We start from the raw sequence: 22,490 nt of genomic DNA on the forward strand, positions 1-22,490 counted from the left end.
TTCTTCTTTTTTTTTTTTCCGAGACAGGGTTTCTCTGTGTAGCTTTGCGCCTTTCCTCGATTTTGCTCTGTAGCTCAATCTGACCTCGAACTCACAGAGATCCACCTGCCTCTGCCTTCCGAGCCACTTTTAATGACAGGGATAAAAGTTGAATGGCTCCTCCATCTGGTTAATCTTTTTAATTATTAATTTCTACATTTTTAAGTTTTATTCTCTGAAGTGCTTTTGGAAAATTGTTTATGTGTAACTGTCATTCTCCATTTCAACATTTGGTAATGGTGTTTATAGTACAAATACCTTTTTAAATCTCTTCCTGATATCTTGTTTTTCTTTTCTTCTTTGGATAATTTTGCCAAGAGAATTTTTGTAGACAAACTTTCTCATCAGGACTGCCAGCTCCTAAATAATGACATAGAGACTGTTTATTAATTATGAAAGTTCAGCCTTCGCTTAGGCTTGTCCCACTAGCTCTTATAACTTAATTTAACTCATTTATTTTAATCTACATTGTGTCACATGGCTCATTACCTCATCTGTACTGCCCATACTGCTTCCTCCAATCTGGTTGGCGACTCTGCCTTCTTCTTCTCAGAGCTCCCTCTGCCCAGAAGTCCCACCCATACCTCCTGTCTAGCTATTGGCTGTTCAGCTTTTTATTGTACTACTCACAACAATACATTTCAGAGTATACAGGAATATTCTGCAACAAATTATCACTTTTTTTTTATTTTAAAGAACAATTTTTGTATAAAGCAAGTTCCAGGACAGCCTGAGCTGTTACACATAGAAACCCTGTCTTGAAACCCCCCTCCCCCCAAAAAAAGGGAAAATTGATTTTTTTGATTTCAGATTTATAAAAGGCCTTGTAAGAAAAGAGTACCTATGTATAGTATACACCAGTCACTCAGTTTTCACAGTCTTGGAAAGCCTAGTCATCAGCTATGATACAATTCGACTGATTTGTGGCTCTTAACCTCTGAGCCATCTCTCCACCCCCCCCCCCCCCCCCCCCCCCCCGCCCTTTTTTAATCTTAAATCCTAGATGATACAATAACAATTAGTTTTTTTAATGCTGAGTAAACTCTTTGGTCTTTTTATTAAGACTAAGTCTTGCAGTGTTGTTCAGTCTGCTTTCAGACTTTAGAGAGTTCTAGTGGTTCCCACCTCAACTTCTTGATTTTTGATTATCTGGGATGACACACAACATACACAGTGTCCAGTGACTCTTCTGTCTTTCTGTCAGTTAGGGGCCTAGTACATTTGCCCTTGTGTTTAAAATATTGCTTGGTGTTTAGTTTGTAGACTTCAGAAGTCTAGGAATGCAGGGGACACATACTAGGTAAGTCAATCAATTCATTGACTCTCAGTTGCCCTACCCAAGTCCTTGTGTGTCTGGTCTGTGGAACTTCCCTTCCTCTTGAATGAGTGAAATTCCTATTTGAAGCATTCTACCCCTTATCTCAGTCTCACTGAGAGAGTCATTCCTCCTCTTAGAGAAGATCAGGCTATCCAGACTTTTAATGGTCTCCCCATTTTTTATCTTTTTTTCAGCATGCTTTGGGATTTATACAGAAAGGATTTAAAAAGTCTTAATTTGGTTCAAAGAAGTAACTACTCCTAAAATATAAGGTGCCCTCAAAGGAAAGAGACCAGAATAATGCACGGAGTACTCCACCCACCCTTTCACATTCCCTTTGGCTGCTCTCCAGAGCTGCTAGCCCTGCTGAAAAACTCAGTGTGAAAATTAAATATATTGAAGTCTCTTGAACGGTTATGATGTTCTATAGAGACATCTGTTCTTTCGCTACAAGAATAACATCAACAACGCCACACATAACTATCCTTTCTTCATCTTGCAAGAGAATTGGTCTGATTTCTATTAATTCCCTAACTGTTTCTGTGCTTCAAGCAGAAGGATCAACTGACCATACAACTTTGTTCCTTATGCTGTTTCTTCTCAGCTTGATCTGATAGCCACCTGATGCTTTCTTGCAGGTGCCTCACTTAGGGCTATGAGTCTCCATTTACAACCAGTATATTGTAGTGGGAAATGCTGACACGTGCACTTCATTAATTTTAACCTTCTTTGATGACTTTTGCTTACCATGGTCATTACTGTGAAGTTTACTAAAATTGACTTTGTATTTTTATGACTTCTTCTACATTTATTAACTGAATTTCATTCAAAAGAAAGAACTGCCTTATTTTCCTTATTTGTTTATTCAATTATTTACATCATTGTGGTCAATTGATGTTTTTCTCTATAAAATTCATTACTAACATGTATTTATGGCTTTAGTGCCTTATCTTGCTTTGCCTGGCCCGTCACTGGAGTCAGCCATTTCTCTAAGCAGTCCTGGTTCATTTAATCAGGAATGGCATTAGAAACTATAATGTGTGTCTCAGATATGCCCATTACTACCTAGAGACTATACTTTGGGAGTTTAGTCTTTTTAAGCTTGATTTTATTAATTTCTGCTTATATCTTTAGCTTTCTTAGTTAAGTTGGCCATTCAGCTCACTCATTTTATTTTTTTTAAGTACAAATATTTCATGATATAAATTTCTAAGTACAGTATCCATCCATTAGCATATCTATTAAATATTCAATGAATGTGCCTGGGTCCTAGCCTAGTTCTTGAAACACAACTGAATGAAAAAGAACTATTTCTGTTGTTTGGTTTACACCCTGGCAAAGAAAGACAATAATCATTTTAAGTGTATTCCAATTAGTTTTGATATATTTTCACTATTTATTATGCTTTCTCATTTCCTTAGGGAACTTTTATTGTGGTCAGATAATATGGCTTAATATTTTTAAGAATTATTTTGTGAACTTAGGCCATTGTACTTGCTGTCCCAATTTTCATGAGTTCATTTGTTCAGCAGTCCTGTTGTATCTGGAGACGCTGTTACTTTTGGGTCATCTGCTACTTTCAGCACTTTCAGTCTCCCAACCCTCTCCTCGTGACTCAGAGGTCTTTGATTCCTGAGGGAAGGGTTTGTTGAAGACAATCTATTTAGAGACAGTGCTTTTAAGCCTTGCTCTCTTCACATTGTTTCAGTGTGGATCTCTGTTAGTTACTAGCTAGTACCAGAGGAGTCGTCTCTGATGAGGGTTGAGTGATGAACTGATCTATGTACAGTAATATGTCAGTAAGGGTCATTTCACTGCTTTATTCCTTTAGCAGATAATAGTACAGGTTTCCCCCCAGAATCCATAGCCTATCTAGTCCCAGGTTCTTAGTCACATTAGTAGTGTCAGGAATGGTTTTCATCTTATAGATGGCCTCAAATCCAACCAAAGGGTGCTTGGTTCTTCCTGTAACATTTATGTCTCTATTGGACCAGTGTATCTTGCATGCAGGTCAGAGTTTGTAGCTGGGTAGTAGTGATAATTGCTTTTCTCTCCTGATAGTGTACAGAGTACCTTCCAGCACTATAATACTAGTTAGTGTTGGTGAAGTTTCTAGTTGGTCACCTGCTTGATTTCCCTATGTTCAATGGACATCAGTGGGAAGAGGAACCGGACACAAATTCTACCCCTAACCAAGAAGCTATTTATAATGGATGCCTGTTGAGGCAGGGAAAATCTGTTTTCTCCAGTACAGTGTCAACTGTGTATATACCTATACTCCAGGACAATCCTCATGTCCAGGAAAAGTAAGCCAGGAGAAAACAGACTTCCGTGTGTGTGTGTGTGTGTGTGTGTGTGTGTGTGTGTGTGTCTTTTGTTTTGTTTTTGTTTTTTTTGAGTATTTTTAGTGTTATTGGGCTTTCATTAGTTTGTTTTGACTGTTAAGGTTTCTTTTGTTGTTTTGTTTTTGAGAAAGTTCACAAAGTTGGGTGGGTAGGGAGGTGTGAAGGCTCTGGGAAGAGTTGCAGGGAGAAAATATTACATGAAAAATTTTTATTTTAAATAAAAAAAGGAATTAAAGAAGGTAGTTATTTCTCAGATACAAGTTTGGACAGTATAAGAGTAATATTTTATACACTCTTGAAGAGTGTGTGTGTGTAGATGTATCCTGCTTGTTAAATAAGAAACACAGAGCCAGTTGCAGAGTTAAAAACCACAAGGTCAGAGCCAAAGCGGAAAACCTTACCCTTCACTGCTTCTGCGGTTCCTCCTCTCCGCAAGAGACCTACTTCTCTGCGTCCTGTCTATTTAAAGACTTTCTGTTCTCCTCCCTCATTGGTTGTAAACCCAGCCACATGACCTCCTCGTCACTGCCTGTTTGTACAGACCTCCAGGTCTTCTATGGTTGGTATTGAGATTAAAGGTGTGTGTCTGCCATGCTGGCTGTGTCCTTGAACACACAGAGATCCGCCTAGCTCTGCCTCCCAAGTGCTGGGATTAAGGGCGTGCCCCACTACTGCTCGGCTTCTGCTCTGGCTTGCTCTGACCTCAAGGCAACTTTATTGACATACAAATAAAATCACATTTCAATACAAGTAAAATATCACTATATGTGTGTGCTTTACTGTTTTTAAGTCTAGCTTCTAGAGCTATGGTGAGCTGTACAATTTGGTTCTATGTTGTCTGTTTCCCTGTACGTTATTGAATGCCATTAACATTTTCCTTAATGTTGTCACTCCTTTCCCCAATAGTTCTGCTAGTTGTTGATTTATATATTTTAGGACTATTGTTATATATTTTCAAGTTATATTGTTTTATTATGTAGTTTCTTTTGTGATTGGGATGTTAGCTAATAATGCTTCCCTCAGTTTCTTTAGTTTTGAAATGCCATGTTGAAGCTTTCTTTGTTATTTCAGTTAATTTTGATGTATTAGTTTATTTTCTATCATCTGTTTAACCTAGCAGTTTGCCATCATCAAGCTGAAGTTTGTGTTTTATCAATAGTATGAATTAATCTCAGTTTTAATGTTTTAGCCTTTTCTTATTTTACCTGATGAATTTCGTCTATTTAAATTCATGAAGATTCTTAGAATTTTATCAAATAATATTCATCATTATTTCATGTGTGCATGTTGAACTCATGTTAGATGCTAACACAGTTCAAAATCATTATTTTTCTCGAGTAATTTATCTTATGTTTTTGTGGGACCTGCTTTAGATCTAATATTTAATGCTTTCAATTAAAGTTTGACAAAATACTTTAAGAACAGTCATTTAGGCAATTCAGGAGTACTCAGTTATCACAGTTATGTTGTGATAACATCCCCAACTAATTTCAATTTTCCTCCCACTACTCTATTTCCAGGCTCATCAATTTTTCTACATGTGTAATTTTAGTTAATTCCAATTCAATTTTTGTTAGTACCAATTCAATGACAAATTTATTGTGCAAAACTGTCATCAATATGCACGATCAATAACTGAAAAAAGGACTTGTAGGATTGAATTGATGCACAAGTAGTGACAGTTATGTTTTGCTGTTACGTGCTGGACAAGAGCTGTAAGATAGCATTAGTTCTAAAGCGCATTCACATGTCGGAGGTGTTAAATACAGTTCCTGCCAATGTCATATTTTGCCTGTATTCTTCATTTGCAATGTTGTACTAATATCAGTAGATGATGAATATCTGATTTTTTTTTTTTTTTAACCAGACAACAAAAGTAGATACTATGGATTTTTTTTTTTTTTCTGGTCGCTTTAATATCTAGAATAGGCTTGGCCTATAGTTAAAAGCAGATATTCTAATGTAACTGATTATTCTAATGTAACTGGAATAGTGCTTGTGTCTGTAAAACATGTGTCTCTAAGGACCTGGGCAGTTGATTTTAGACTGAAGTGCTCTAATATATTTTGCTTTAGAAGTTCAGGAAGGCTGTTGTATTGCTGTATCATGATAGTTATGGAGATGTCTCCAGTGTGTGTGAACACATGATTATGTTCATATGAAGCAATGTGAAAAAAAAGATTCAGATTACATAGTAGTGGGAACACACAGATTGAAATCACCCAGGACTCAGACCTTCAACAGGCTGGATTTTCCCTCCAGTGGTAACATAAGCTTTTTATCTAAGATAAATCCCCATTTTCTTTTGTACTTTTCAGCTTCTTATATTCTACTAAAGGCTTAAAAGACTTAATTACTATTGTGGCCATTTACTTTTAAACAAGAGGCAAGAAAGGAAACTGACTTTGTAGGGTAAAAGGGCCAAGGAAAGAACACCCTGCTCCTGACATGACCCCAAGTTCAAGACCAGGGCCAAGAAACAGAATCCCACCAATCCCTAAGCTTGCCCCAAGATCAGGCCACAGAAATCCCACCAGTCTCAGGCCTGGAAAGCTTTGGCTCACTTCTCTCTGCTGCTGGTTGCCTAAGCAGAGGCAGCCACCCTCCTGGGTTTTTTCTTCCAGATGAATCTTTTGTGTGAGATTCATTGTGCAGTGTGACTTTGTGGTATTCCTTGGCTCCTGACTGGCAGGAGACCTTCCCATCTGAACACACCTGATATAGTGATGCACAAGGACCAAGATTGAGACAGGGCTGTTTCTCCCCAGCCTGAGGCACCATCTTAAACAAGTTCATCCTAAAGGAGGAAGGTAGGTGGATTTTCTTACCATTCTCCTATACCAGCAACACATCCCTTCTCTGTGTGTATTTTCTTCTTCCTCAAACCTGCATAATCCCATCCTCCAGCAGTTGGAACATAAAATGACTATATAAAGATGATGGAAAGATAATTTTACTTGATATGTGTAGCTTCTCTGTTATTTATCTGTTTAAAATATGGGTTAACAATGTAAGATCAATACATATAGCATTGTCTGTAAGCCCCTTGAGGTGTGCAAGTGGCTAGGCCTTACCCCTTGAGGACCTCCAACTGCCAGGCTCCACCCACAGAACACTCTAATTACATTAACAGTTGGACCCAACCCCTCCAGACACAGATAGCTGAGCTCTGCCCTACATAGTAAAAAGCCCAAGCTCAGGACTTGAAAACCCACGAGTCCTTGAACTTGAAATCCCACCAGATAGCTACTGGTCACTCTCACTGTTGTGCCACTGTGGATTAGCATATCTTGCAGGCACGTCGACTTTGCAGATCTCAGGGTTTGTAGCTAAGTTGGTATTTACTTTCCTCCTCTGTTGTGTGCAGAGTCATAAACAAACACTGGTCAGGAGAAGTGAAGGTACTTAGATGACACCAGCTGGACTTCTCCACATTCAGTGAGTTAAGTAGGTGTTGTCTTTAGCAATTGCAACTTTACCATTAGTTCTTAGAGAGCAACCAATAGCCTTGACACTAGCCTGAGTTGTTTGGGGGTTTCCATGGGGCTTTGCTAACAACTCATTTAGGTGTAACCCATTCTGGGCACTGGAGGGTGTGCTTGTTTTGTTTGTTTGTTTTTGGTGGTGAGACATGTCTAGTCATGGCTTTTTCTCCACCATTATTTGATAATTGCAATTTAGATATCTTTCATATATGTATATATTTTAAGGAGTTTCTACTATATTTGGTTTCCAAACAACCCCTCAAATGGCCCCTATGCTTTCGTCCTTCTCCATGCTCCCTCTCTTTACACTCCCTTCCCATTTGATCATTGAGTTCCCATCTCCCCACTTTCATTCCATTTGTAATGATCTATGCTCTTTTTCCTTCCTAGAGAGACCCTTCCTTCTCCTCTAGTCCCTTACTGTATGCCTAACCTCTGTGGTTATATGGATCATAGCAAGCTTATGTAGAATTTAATAGCTAACATCCACATATAATTGAATGTGTACCATATTTTTGGGTCTGGGTTACCTCACTCAGGATTTTTTTTTTTTTCAGGCTCCATCCATTTCTTTACCTGTGATTTTTTTTTTTTTTTAATATCTGAGTGCATTGTGTAAAGGTACTACATTTTCTTTATCCGTTGATTGATTAATTGATGGATATCTAGGCTGTTTCCAGTTTCTGGCTGTTATGAATAGAGCAACAATGAGTATAACTGAGCATGTGTCTCTGTAGTTGGTTGTAGAGTTCTGTGGGTATCCCAAAGAGTAGTATAGCTGAATCTTGAGGTAGATCTATTCCAGCTTCCTGGGGAACCATCACACCAATTTCCATTATGGCAGTACAAGTTTGCATTCCTACCAGCAATGGATGAGTGTTTCCTTACCCCACACCCTAACCAGCATGAGCTATCATTTGTTTTATTGAACTTAGCCATTCTGATTGATGTAAAGATAGAATCTCAAAGTGGTTTTGATTTGCATTTCTCTGATTACTAAGGATGTTTAACGTTTCTTTAAATGTTTCTCAGTCATTTGTGCTTCCTCTTTTGAGAAATATTTAGATCTGAACCAAATTTTTAAATTGGGCCATTTGTTTTCTTGATGTCCATTTTTTTTGATTTTCATATATTTTAGATATTAGCTTCCTATGGGAGGTGTAGTATGTAGCTTCCACTTTGTCTAAATGATGGTGTCCTTTGTCATACAGAAACTTTTCAGTTTCATGAGGTCCCATTTGTTAATCATTGTTGTTATTGTTTGTGCTAATGGTGTTCTGTTTAGAATGTATTTTCCTGTGCCAGTGAGTTCAAGACTATTCTCCACTTTCTTTTCTACCAGTTTCTGTTGACTTTATGTTGAGATCCTTGATCCATTTGGAATTGAGTTTTGTGTAAGGTGATAAGTATGGATATATTTGCATTGTTTTACATGCAGTCACCCAGTTTGAGCAGCACTATTTATTGAAGATACTGTCTTTTTTACAGAGTGTATTTCTGTCTTTTTTTTTTTTTTTTATAAAAAGTCAGTTATCCACATGTGTGTGGATTTATGTCTGGGTTTTTAGTTCTGTTCTATTTATTAACATGTCTGTGCCAATATCATGCTGCTGTTATTACTATAGTTCTATAGTATAATTTGAGCTATGTCTATATACCCAGCAGTTTATTATTACTACTACTACTATTATTATTATCATTGTCATCATTATTATTATTATTCAGTATTATTTTAGCTACTTGGGCTTTTTGTGTTTCCATTTGAAGCTCAAGATTGTCCTTTCAAGATCTATGAAAAAATTGTCTTGGGATTTTGATAGGATTGGATTTTATATAGAGATTGCTTTTAGTAGGATGGATTTTTTTTTTTACTGTATTAATCCTACCAGTCATTAAGATTTTGATATCTTCTTAAATTTCTTAAAATTTTATTCTACAAATCTTTCAGTTGCCTGGTTAGAGTTACTATAAAATATTTTATTTCACAGGCGAGGTGAGGGGGACTATTGTGAAAGATATTGCTTCCCTGATTTCTTTCTCAGTCTGTTTGTCATATAGGAGGGCTACTGATTTTTATGAGTTATTTTTGTATCCTGCTACTTTGCTGAAATTATCAGCTTAGTAATTTCCTGGTGGAATTTTTAGAGTAATTTATATATACAGTTGTATCATCTGCAAATAAGGATATTTTCACTTCTTTTCCTATTGTATTCCCTTGATCTTCAGTTGTATTGCTCTAGCTAAGATTTCAAGTACTATATTGAATAGATATATACAGAGTGGGTAGTAGTATTTTGTTCCTAATTTTCTCCATTTAGGTTGATGTTGGCTGTGTGTGTGCTATAAATAGCCTTTAGTATGTTGAGATCTGTCTCTTGTATTCCAGGACGTTTATCATCAAGGGGTGTTGGATCTTGCCTTTTCTGTATCTAATGCGTTGATCTTGTGATTTTTGTCTTTCAGTTTGTTTATATGATGTATTACATTTATCGATTTAAGTATGTTGAACCATCTCTGCATCTCTGGGATGAAACCCACTTAATCATGGTGGATAATCTTTTTGAAATGTTCTTAAATTTTGTTTGCAAGTATTTTATTGAGTATTTTTGCATTTATGTTCATAAGGGAGATTGGTCTGTAATTCTCTTTCTTTTAGTATCAGGGTAATTGTGGCCTTATAAAAATAATTAGGCAATATTCCTTATGTTTTAATGTTATGGAATAATTTGAGGAGTATTGGTATTAACTTGTCTTTGAACATCTAGTAGAATTTTGCATTGAATCTATCTGGCCCTCTACTTTTTTTTGTTAGGATACTTTTAATGACTGCTATTTCATTAGAAGTTAAAGGTCTGTTTAGATTGCTTACCTGATCTAGAATTATCTTTGGTAGGTGGTATATATCAAACAGATTATCTATTTCTTTTAGATTTTCCAATTTGGTATAGTGCAGATTTTTAAACTATGCTCGTGATCTCTGGATTTCTTTGGTGTCCATTGTTATGTCTCCCTTTTCATCTCTAATTTTATCAATTTGGATCTTCTCTCTCCATCTTTTAGTTAATTTGGCTAAGGGTTTGTTGATCTTACTGAGTTTTCTCAAAGAATCAGCTCTGTTTTGTTGATTCTTTGTGTTTTGTTTTGTTTCTATTTTATTGGTATCAGTTTCATTATTTCTTGCTGGTGTGATATATAACACCTTTGTGTGATTTTCTTCTTGTTCTAGTGCTTTCATGTGTGTTGTTAAATTACTAATATGAGCTCTCCAATTTTTTATGTAGGCACTCAGTATTATTAACTTAACTCTTAGAACTGCCTTCATTGTGTCCCATAAGTTTGCATATGTGTGTATTCATTTTCATTCAATTCTAAAATGTTTTAAATTTTTGTCTTGTGGTAGTTTGAATTTAATTGGCCTCCATAAGTCTATAGGGAGTAGTGTTATGAGTAGGTGTGGCTTTGTTGAGGCAGTTTGTCATTGTGGAGACCGGCTTTGAGGTATCACATATGCTCAAGCTATACCTAGTGTCTCAGTTCACTTCCTGTTGCCTTCAGATCAAGATATAAGAACTCTCAGCTTCTTCTCCAGTACCATGTGTGCCTGCATGCTGCCTTGCTTCCTGCCATGTTGATAATGGACTAAACTTTTGAAAGTATAAGTGAGCCACCCCAATAAAATGTTTTCCTTTATAAGATTCACTATAGTCATGGTGTCTCTTCACAGCAACAGAAAGCCTAATTCAGACAGAATTTGTACTAATATTAATGCTACTGAAGATTTATAGTGAAAAGGAACAAGCTGAGAAAGGAAATATATAAAATATACAATTTGAGGAGAAAAGTAGCACCAGGAAGTGGAATGGAGCTCAGTCCTATGTTCAAGAAGATAAACAGCTGGTAAAGATGTAATTGAATGAGGGAGCCATGTTCCATTCTTAGCAAGCAGCAGAACTTGGCAGTTTCAGCCATGTGGTTCTGGAGTTAATGACAGAAGAAAGGTGTTATGGAATTTACCATTGTGACTAGGAAAGCTGCTTAGGCTCGGCAGGTGTCAGGGTGTCCCTAGAAAGGCTGTTGTGTGAAGCTGTGAAGTTGAAGCCTGGATTGCCTGGGAGACCCCAAAATGTTAGAGATGCCAGAGTTGTGGGATACCTGCTGAGAAAAGCTGCTAACAGGAAGTGAAACCAGCCCAAGAGAGAGACGTGTGTTGCAGTCAACAGAGCTGAACATAATAGTTGGAGATCTGAAGGGCACTTTGACATCAGACATGGAGATGTAGAGTTTGGAGTTTGCTCAGCTGGGTTTTGGTCTTGCTTTGGTCCAGTATTTCCTTACCATACTCCCTTCCCTACATTTTTGAATGGTATTATATGTTGGAAGTATGTGATCTCTTTTTTGATTTTAGTTTTATAGGGGATTACAGTTAAGAGATGCATAAATCTCAGAAGAGACTATGAACTTTGGGCTTTTAAACATTGTTGAGAGTGTGATAGACTATGCATACATTTGAAGGTGAATTAAATGCATTTTGCATTGTGATACTGTTACAAGCTAATTGGAGCCAGGGAGTAGAATATGGTAGTTTGAATGTAATTAGCCCCATAAGCTCATAGGCTGTGACACTATTAGGACGTGTGGCTTTGTTGGCATCCATATGGCCTTGTTGAAGGAAGTATGTCACTGTTTGTATGGACTTTGAGGTCTCATATGTTCAAGCCACGTCCAGTGCCACAGACTACTTCCTTTTGCCTGTGAGTCAAGATGTAGGACTCTCAGCTACATTTTCAGTACCTTGTCTGCCTGCATGCTGCCATGTCCCACCATGATGATAATGGACTAAACTCCTGAAGTTGTAAGCCATCCAATTAAGTATTTTCCTTTATAAGAGTTACTGTGGTCATGGTATCTCTTCACAGCAATAGAAACACTAACTAAGACTTATTCTTCATTTGTTAGTGAGTTGTTTATTTTTCATGGCTTTGTAAACTTTCTGTTGTTATTCATATCCAGTTTTAATCTGTGGTGGTCTGATAGGATGCAGTTCAGTTTTCTTGTATCTGTTGAAACTTGCTTTGTGTCTGAGTATGTGACCAATTTTGGAGAAAATTCCATAAGCTGTTGAGAAGAAGCAATATTCTCTTGTGTTTGGGTAAAATGTTCTGTAAATATCTGCTAGGTACATTTGATATGATTTCGTTTAGCTCCAGCATTTCTCTGTTTAGTTTTTGTCTGGATGACCTGTGGTTGATACATTGGTGAGAATGGGTATTGAAGTCACCCACCATCACTGTATCAGGATCAAATTGTGATTTTAACTGTAGGTTTTTTTTTTTTGTTTGTTTGTTTTTTTTTTTAAATGAACTTGTGTTCTCTTGTGTTTGGTGCTTAGATGTTTAGAATTGTAGTATCCTCTTTGTGGAGTTTTCCTTTGATGAATATGTTTGATTTTTGTTTGAAGTCTGTCTATTTTGTCAGATATTAGTATGGCTACACCAGCTTGCTTCTTGGGTCAGTTTGCTTGGAATATCGTTTTCTATCCATTTACTTGAGGTGATGTCTATCCTTGATGTTGAGGTGTGTTCCTTGGATGCAGCAAAAAGATAGGTCCTGTTTTCAAATCCAGTCTGTTAGTCTGTGTCTTATTATTGGAAGTTAGACCATTGATGCTGAGAGTTATCAATGAACAGTGTTTGTTGATCTATTTTTTTTTTTTTTTCGTAGTGTAGGCTTCCGCAACATCCCTTCCTTTGTATTTGCTAGTCTGTGATTATTTATTCCTTGTGTTTTCTTGGTCTGTGGTTAATCTCTTCTGATTGACGTTTTCCTTCTGTAGAGCTGGATTTGCAGATAGATACTTCTAATTTTTTTTTTTTCTTAACATGGAATGTTTTTTTTTTTTTCTCCATTAATTATGACTAAAGGTTTTGGTGAGTGTTCTAGGCTGGTAGCTGTGATCCTTTAGAGTCTGGAGCACATCTGTTCAGGTCCTTCTGGCTTTTAGATTCTCTATTGAGAAGTCAGGTGTTATTCTAATAGATCTGCCTTCATATGTTACATGGTCTTTCCCCTTGCAGCTTTTAATGTTCTTTCTTCATTCTGAATGTTGGTTTTTTTTTTTTTTTTTTTTTGTGCTGAGAATAAATTCTTTTCTAGTACAGTCTATTTGGTGTTCCATATGTTCCTTATAGGTATCTTTTTTTTTTTTTTTTTTTTTTTTTTAGGTTAGGGGAAATCTTTTTCTATGATTTTGCTGAAAAATTTTCTGTGCCTTTTGCGTGGGTTTCTTCTCCTTCCTCTATTCCTATTATTTGTAAATTGGGTTTTACAGATTTCCTTGGTGGTTTTTGCATGGAATTTTTACACTTAACATTTTCTTTGACTGAGGTATCCATTTCTCCTATTTTGTCTTCAGTGCTTGAGATTCTCTCTTCTATCCCTTGAATTCTTTTGGTGAGGGTTATCATGAGGTTTTTGTTTGATTTCCTAAATTTTCTGTTTCCAGTTTTACCTGGTTTGCATTTTCTTTAGTTATTCTATTTCTACTTTAATGTCTTGAACTATTTTCTTCATTTTATTCTACTGTTCATATTTCATAGACCACTAACAGATTTATTAATATTGTGTTTAAGGTCTTTCAACATATAATAAAGGCTGTGTTGAAGCCCCTGTCTTATACTTCAGCTGTGTTGCATTTCTTAGTGTCCACTCTAGTAGAGTTGCTGGATTCTAGTGAGATGTGCTGTCCTTACTGTTACTGTGTTTTGACACTGGTGTTTGGGCATCTTGGTTTGGGAATATTATAATTCTAGGTGTTGATATGTGATCTTGTTTTTGTTGGATGGGTTTTCAGTTCCCTGGTTTCTGTTGGCTTTTCTGGGGTTCTTTGAATAGTGTGTGGGGTGTGGCTTGCGTGGTATGGAGTGCTTCTGAGTTACCAGGTAGAATGTGTATTTAGGTATTAAGGGCTAACATGAGGAATAGTGATGGACTAGAAGGGAGAGGTTGCCTGAGAGCTTCCTTAGGGCCTCCCAGGAGGATCTCTGGATTCCTTAGGGAATCCATGGAGAGGGAGACAAGACCCACAGATGGTCCACTGCAGTGCTGAGTGTTGGTTGGGGACTTTGCAGGGCTGCTGGGGAGGACAGTGACATCATCTACCTGACCCTCAGGTTGCCATGGCTAGAGGGTTCTCAGGTGAGTGCCTTAGGGTATTGGTGGCTGACACATAGGGATGGAATCAGGGAGGAAGTCTGGGTCTCAAAAAGCTGCAAAGTCCCTAGAGGACAGAGGCAGAGGTGGAAGGAAGGCCCCTGTAGGTGGTCTGCTTCAGGGCTGGAGATATGACTGGGGAAGTTGTAATGTTGGACAGAACAGACCAAGTATGTGCAGAATTTGATGTTTGTAGTCGTGATGCCAATTTTCATTGTGTTCACTACTAGTCCTACCACTGCTATTTCCTTCTCTTTGCGTTTGTCTGAATACTTAACTAAGTACCTGGTGAGTGAAGGACTAAATAAAAGACTGACAGCATTTTAGGCCTCTAAAATGTATACTCATTAAGATTTGAAGACAGAATAATCTTTACATTGAGACAGTGTAAAAGAGGGGATTGATTTGCTCTAAAATGTGAACTCTGGACTTTTCAAAGGTTTAATTGTTATTGATACAGATGGAAAACACTGTATCCATTCACTTACAGGAGTGTGAGTCACCTTTGGGCAGCTGTGTCACTGTCAAGTCCACCATGATGTTGGTGACAGTTCCTGAATGCTTTGTTCTTAGAGATCCCTGCCCATTTTGCAGGCAGTGCCACTGAAGCACGAGTCTAGCTTAGAGGCTTCTCTTCTTCCAGGAAAGAATGCTTGCATTTGGTGGCAGTACTTACACAACACTCCACTCCCGCCTCTGGTTATTATAGTCACATTCTCTTGTTTCAGCAACTTAACCTTTATGATTCTGCAGCAGCCACTGTGCAAGAAGTTTCCCGTTATGATTGAAGCTGACCGCAGTATTTTGTGGATGTAAGCAAAAAAGTTGTGAAGGCAGTTTGCATTTAAGAAAATAAGAATTGCTTTCCTACTGGGGCCTTTGACTTCCTCAGCCATGGACATTTGCTCCTGTTAAGTGGACCTAAATCTAGTCAACTTATATCCATGTTCCATCTTGCCCTTCTAGCGTGTAGGTGTTATAACATGCCAAGTATTTGCCTCAGGACTGCTGGTGACAATACTATGGCAGCAGCCTGGATAGCACCTTCTGGCACTATGAAGCCAGCCAGTGGGGAGCAAGTAACAAGAGCCTTCATGGTTTACAGAGCCTCAGAGGGTCCCTAGCCAATAAACTCCTAGGGAGATAGCCTGCTGGAGGCACTGGAGTTTTATTCAGCAACCTCCTGGCTTAACAGTTCTCCTTGGATGCTTTTCTAAATCTTTTAAGGTATTCAGAGGTTAGTCTTTCACAATCTGTAATGAAACCTTTGTACACAAGGCAGCAGATTCTCTCCAGGCTCTCTGCTGTCCATTCCAACCAAGTGCTCAGTGGTTCTGTGACTCGGCAGCGGGGGAGATACCTTTTAAAAAGTTAGCAAGATGCAATAAAGCATGAAAATGTAAACTAGGTTGTATTAGATGATTCTGCAAAAGAGTAATGCTGGGCACAGTTTCTTACATGAAAGATACTACTATATTCAGTCCCTTGTGTCCATTGCCCTTCTCTATGAGCTGTTCTAGTTCCTCATCCTAGGACACTTTGCCAGGCTGCTGTGTGTCTCCCTGCCCCGATGCGTTCATCAGGGTCAGCTTGTATTGCTTGGCTCAGCTGAAGGCCAAGGGAAGAGTAGAGTTCTTGTGAGATGCAGCTACTACCGGAGTGACTCCCTGATTCTGACAGGCTCCAAACACCTCTCCTACCCCAAGCTATTGCTTCTCCATTGGCTGCACCTGGCTCTTGTACAGACCCAGGGTTGAAAGAACAATCTGCACCCTCACTTTTCCTTCTTTGAGGGAGAAAGTCAACCAATACTCTGAGGGATTAGTTCCCACTTGGAGACAAGCACAGCTTTGTCTCCTGCCTTGTTCTGATCACTTATGTCCTCTTGCCCTTCCTGCTCAAGCTCTCAAGAGTTTCTGGATGCTTACTTGGACACAGTTTGGTTTTCTGTCGCAAGTTTTTCCCCTAAGAACTTTGTATTGACATAAATGCTGACACATTTCCCTTGAATAACCTGGACAAGTGCTTTAGACCTTATAATCCCGATTTATTTCCATGCTTGTCTGAATCACTGTGATGTGCCAGAGCCTCTCCTGGCTCCTTAAGATCAATTCTCACCATGGAGTTCAGTGAAGTTCCTAAAACACTATACTGGTTGCCAGGTCCCTACTGGATCGACCTCTTTCTTCTCTCTCCTGTGAACATAGTTCTGTTAGCTTAGTGAACGAGGCAGCAAACACTGTCTCTCATATGCCCAGTTCCTTCAGGGATGCTCGTCCCCCTGTGTTTTCCAGTTAGTGATGCTCACGGGAACTTCAGCCAGTGAGAAGCAAGTGGCTAATGGCTCATATGAGCCAGTCCATCAGGGACTGATTTTGCATATTTGTGCAGCCTTGGTTTCAAGAAGGGATGGGAAATTTCATATTTTTTTGTTTTCCCATATCACTCAGACTGACCTCATCTATCCTGTGTTCAATAGCCTCATGATTCAGGCTTGGGAATGGGCTCCTTCATGTCCTACTTACACCTTTCCCATTCATAGTTGAGGTGAAGAGTATCTGTGAGGATTAGTTTCCTCTACTGGGCCATGGTTAAGGCCCCCATGTGGATGCAGAATCATGGATTTTCCCTTCCTCTGTGTAGAGGCTGGACCAGAAGAACATTTTCTATCACTTCAACATCTCCCTCTTCCTTCTAATGTATTGATTATCCCCAGGAGTCCAAGTTTGGATCTCCAGAAGGGGATCCAACACTTAAATGCTCAACACTTCAACTCATTCCTGCCACTTTCCTACCACATTAAAGTAGCAACCACATTTTTTTTTTTTCCCCACTTGGACTAGTTCTTTCTGGGCAGACAGGTCAGCTTTGGTTGTTTTAGTGCTCACAACAGAGACTATACAACTGACATTGTATCTGACTTATAATCCCTACCATACATGCTGGTTTCAAAGGATTACTGTATGTTCTCAGGTCCATTGGTGGGTTGGGGGCATTGGACAGATGCTATTCGTCAAGGAGGCATGCCACACCATACCAGATTAAGGAAGACAATAACCTTGGTGTTCCTCCTAAGAACTCTCATTCCTCAGATTGGTCAGGCTTGCTTGCTTGTCTTACCAGACACAGCAGGGAATATGCCGCTGTTACTATAGAGAGATGTGCTATCGTGCCACATAAGGTGATGTAGCCATAAGTTTTTCTGGTCCTACTCCACCCCACAGTCCCATGTTTCTCTGGTCCCATAGCCGCTTATAAAATAATCACTCAGAGGCTTAATATTAATTGTAAATTATATGGCCTATGGCTCAGGCTTCTTACTAGCTAGCTCTTATAATAATTTAACTTAACCCATAACTGTTAATCTATGTATTGCCACGTTTTCTGTGGCTTTACTTGTGTCCCATAACATGTTTTTCCTTGGACAGTGGTTTGGCATCTCCCTTACTCTCCTTTTTCCTTTCACTGTCTCCCTTGGATTTTCCTGCCTGGCTCCATCCAGCACTGCCATAGGCCAATTCAGCTTTATTTATTAACCAATGGGAGCAACACACATTCACAGTATACAGAGAGACAATCCCATAGCAATGTGGGGAAAGGCAGCCATATCAGGATTTCCTCTGCTGGCATTCGACCCACAGACAGATCAGTATTAGTTGTATATATTATCATCCATTGCAATTATTCCTCTCTGTTATCTCTGGTTTTGTTCATACATCCTGTATACTATGCTACTTCATGGAGAAATCTCAGATGTGATGGCAGGGATTGACCTAGGGGAAGATCCAACTCAAAACTTGTTTAGCAGACCAATGAGTTTATTGGTGTTACTTATAAAAGCATGGATGGGGGACTCCTTACAGGAACATGGGCCATTTGGGCAGCTTGAGAAGCCCACCCTGGTATGGATGTGAGAACTATAACCTTGGAACACCCTGAACATACTTAATCTCATCTGTTTTAGCTTTCTTACCTCCCCTTTGCACTTGGATGATGTGATTAATGTCACCTGTTCATTTCTTATATCTGAATGCTTGAATATAGAATATGGAATATGATAAGTAGTGTGTTCTCTGTCAGACAGATGAATTTCAGACCTCAATTTCTTTCTCTTAGTGAGAAATTTATTCCATTTCCCCAACCTCAGCAGCACCTTTTGTAAAGTGGAGATGGTGCCACAGTTATAAGAGGTTTGGGGATAGTCTAGTTCATGTACTTATGTCTAGACTCTCCCTGTGATTTGGTAGATACTCAGTGACATAGAATAACTATTATTTTCCACCTGTTTTTTCTGCAGCTTTCCCCACAAATAAACCAAGTAAAGATGCAAGACATGTAATAAAAGTGGTAAGTGTTGTTCTTACATTTTCAGTCCTGTATTTCTTTTTTCTTCATTATGCTTTATTCTCATAAAAACAACAACAACAAAACGTTTTTTCCTTCACTCTTTTAGGTAGTAAGGTGCTTAAGGTAAGTAAGGCTTAGGATTCCACTTCTGTAAATGTCCTCAGGGCACAGCATAATGAATGACATGTAGTAGACAGTTAGTGAAGGAGTCATGTGTACCTGCCCTGAAGACATGTTGGTATACATCCAGTGCTTATTTATGTATACAGTTCTTACTGCTTTTAAGAGGATCTTTGCAGAAGACTTCTTTCATGTGTAAGACTATATTGGGATAGCAGTACAATATGTTCTCTAAAAATGAGACTTTTCAAGTTTATTTAGTGTTTTTTTTTAAATTTTTTTTTTAGTAGAAATCTGGTGCTTGTTTGATGAAGAATTCTGTAACTATTACATATTTTGCATGTGGATGCTTATATTTTCATAGTAGAAGTACAATTTGTTTTATCTTTAGGATAATTCTTCCTATTAAAATTATTAAAATTAATTATTATATTTCTTTCATAGGAATATCAAGAGAATGGCCCATTATTTTCAGAACTTAAATTTTATCAGAGAGCTGCAAAAAGAGAATATAGTAAGTAAAAATATCTAAGTAGGTACACCATGTATGAGCTTGCTAAAGTGAGGGTTAATATTTTGGTCTTTTTCTGGCCTTCTGGAAAATTCTTTTCCATATTAAATTTTATTGTAAAGTGATATACTGAACTGTGATAACATATAAAAGCAAGACACATCTTGATATGGCCTACATAACGGGTTATATATTTTAAGTCAGTTTTTTTTACTACTTTACATAACATGCTGACTTGTGGAATTATCAAGAGTTCTCTAAGCAAAAAAGATTGTAGAATGAAATTATTTCTTTTATAAAGAAATATAGAAAATATACAGTGACCAAACTAAAGTGTGTAGAACACACACATACACACACACACACACACACACACACACACGCACACGCACACACACACGCACACGCACACACGCACAGGTTAAAGTGTTTGGTAATGATTAAATGTTGAGAAGTTTAAGAAAGTGTTAGAAAGGTTGGGAAGTTATGTGGAGAACCGGCAGTTGCAGATTTGAAGGGGATGTGATCATAAGCAGAGCTGAAGAAGAGCAGGACGTGGTGAGAGCGAGGTGAAGCACCAAGGGAGCTGGTCGGAGTTGTGACGACGAGAATGGTCAGGGTCCTTTATATCTTATTTAGGAGAAAGAATGATGGATCTGGCATGCGTAATTAACTTTGTTTTCCTTAATAAAGCTTCTGAAGACTGTGACTACAGTCTCCACCAAGTGCTTCAGCTATGTCAGAGTGACAAATAGAATCCATTAAATTTGATTGTTTTGTCAGGAAAGCTGTCGCAAGCATGAAACACATGGGACAGAAGTGAGAACTGTGTTTGAACTACCTGATTGTTTAACTGGATTAAATAATTCAATTATGATTTGTTTTGTAAACTAAATTTATTCAGTTATTTCACAGAGTAAATAACTTTTAATTTCAGAGTCAGGTTCTTTTTCTGCTCCATTTGTATTTTGGGCAAATATGGCTTTAGACTTTGAATGAAGGCAGCAGTGGGGAAAGGGCCTCTCCTTTGTAGCCAACCTGAGTTATGTTTAGAAACCGAGATAGCATCTGATCAAAGGATTTGCTTTCATGAATAGAAATATTTGTGAGTGATGACAATGTACTTTGTAAGACTTTGTCTTTTATGGTACTGTTGATTTTGTTTTAAAACAAGTATTTTGCACTAATTATAGTAGAAACAAAAGAATATGAAACCATAAGATAGGTGTATCTATTTTTATTAAGTTTTTATTTTCTTAGGTCTACTTACTATTTTGGTTAGATAATGAAGTCATTGCATCTCTACAAAGGTAAAACTACCTTTCTAAATCATGTTTCTTCTTAACTTTTCTTTGCAGTTCAAAAGTGGATAGAACAGAGAAAACTTGATTATTTAGGAGTTCCTCTATTTTATGGATTTGGTCTGACTGATTTTAAAGGAAGAAGGTAAAAGCCTATTATAATCATATCAAATTTATATGATCAATTATTATTACCAAATAACCTTTCCTCAGTGATCTATCTGATGTTTCTTTTTGGCCAGGTAACAAACTACTCAAAACATATCTTTGTTTCTGGGCATCAGGAAGCCCCTGGTGGCTCATCTGCTTGGTTCTAGCCTCTCTTCAGAACGTAATCAGGAGTCTGCCAGGCTGCAGTTGTCTTAGGTCCTCCCAGGGAAGGATTTGCTTTCAGTAGTCACTCAGGTGACTGTTGACAGGCTTAAAGTGTCTCTGCAAGAAACTACCTGTGTCTTATAAGGAAGCAGTGGGGCTTTCCACAGAGAGAGTGGGTAGGCAAGTGGATGGGGGGGGGAGGGAAGAGGAGAGAGAGAGAGAGAGAGAGAGAGAGAGAGAGAGAGAGAGAGAGAATATGAATATGAATATAAATGCCCAGGAAAGTGTCTGAGCTGGAAGTGACAGTATTTCTTTATGATCTAATCTTAAACGTGGTATCCTAGCACACTGCCACCTGCTCTTTGCTGGTAGTCAGTCACTAGATCCACCTCTGAAAGCTGGAAGAGAAATCACTCTCCACCTTGAGGAAATGCACAGCAAAAAACGTCACAAAACTGTCCTTGAATGTATCTATAGCACATACAAAGCTTGTTGATTATGACTTTGAAAGAGTCACTTGTTTTGCACCCATTTTGTTGCAGGGAATGTCATAGATGTTATCTCACTTTGTTAATTTTAGACAGGTGATAGTTGTACTTGAAATGTGAGAAAATAGGCTCAAGTGTTAGCCCTCTGTTCAAATACCTTTAAATAGTGTAAATAAAGTGAACTGCTTTTTACAGGGTACTGAATGGACTACAGAAATCATGGGACATACATATCATGTTACATGTTACCGTTAAGTCATCTAAAACTATTATTATATTTGGCTTAAGAATTATGTAACATACTACTGTAGAAAGGCTAGAGTTCTGGGTAAAATGGCAGAGTAGAAGTTACCTGTGTGCTCTGGTGAAGGGCAACTGTCAGAAAAAGAATCTTCTTAAAAGAGTTAGTGATAGGATACACCAAAAGTGTAGCACCAAAGACGGGCAACATACGCCAAAAGAAGCCAAGACACACAGGGATCCAGCCACACACTTCCTTTACTGGTAGAGGAGAATCAGGAGCCTCATTCCAAAGGTAATACAGATAGATTCTGGTCAAACCAAACCAAACCAAACCATACCACACCACACCACACCACACCACACCACACCACACCACACCAAACCAAAAGGTAATACAGATAGATTCTGGTCAAACCAAACCACACCACGCCACGCCACGCCAAGCCAAACCACTCCAAGCACCTAAAACTAGTTCTCAAAACAATCTCCACATCTCTCACAAGCCTCATGTTGTATGTCTAACGGTTTCCTTCAAGGCTGAGGCATTCAATCCTGCAGTGAAGCTCCTTAAGCAGGAAAGTAAACTATTTAAACAGCCTTCATAGAGTCCCTGAAACTGACCTGCCAGAGCAGCTAACAGAAACTGAAAGCCCCTGTGAGAGGAAGCAAAACCAGTAAAGGAGGCTCTCAGACTGGACTAGCTGCCTGGAAGAAGCAGAAATCAGCCGAGCTGCCTGGGAGAGCTTTAGACCAACTGAGGTACCAGGAA

General features: G+C 38.4%; 1 protein-coding gene across 2 annotated transcripts in view; it reads left to right on the plus strand.

Moving 5' to 3' along the window:
- Vrk2 (VRK serine/threonine kinase 2) overlaps nt 1-22,490 on the plus strand; it is a 139,366-nt gene that overhangs the window by 35,521 nt on the left and 81,355 nt on the right. For both annotated transcript variants that reach the window (XM_036201492.1, XM_036201491.1), the window contains exons 3-5: nt 18,694-18,743; nt 19,308-19,377; nt 20,733-20,820. In XM_036201492.1, the coding sequence (XP_036057385.1) occupies nt 18,694-18,743; nt 19,308-19,377; nt 20,733-20,820 (208 nt within the window). The remainder of the gene's footprint in view (nt 1-18,693; nt 18,744-19,307; nt 19,378-20,732; nt 20,821-22,490) is intronic.

The sequence above is a fragment of the Onychomys torridus genome, chromosome 10 (genome assembly GCF_903995425.1).
Source record: "Onychomys torridus chromosome 10, mOncTor1.1, whole genome shotgun sequence".
NCBI classification, from domain to species: domain Eukaryota; kingdom Metazoa; phylum Chordata; class Mammalia; order Rodentia; family Cricetidae; genus Onychomys; species Onychomys torridus.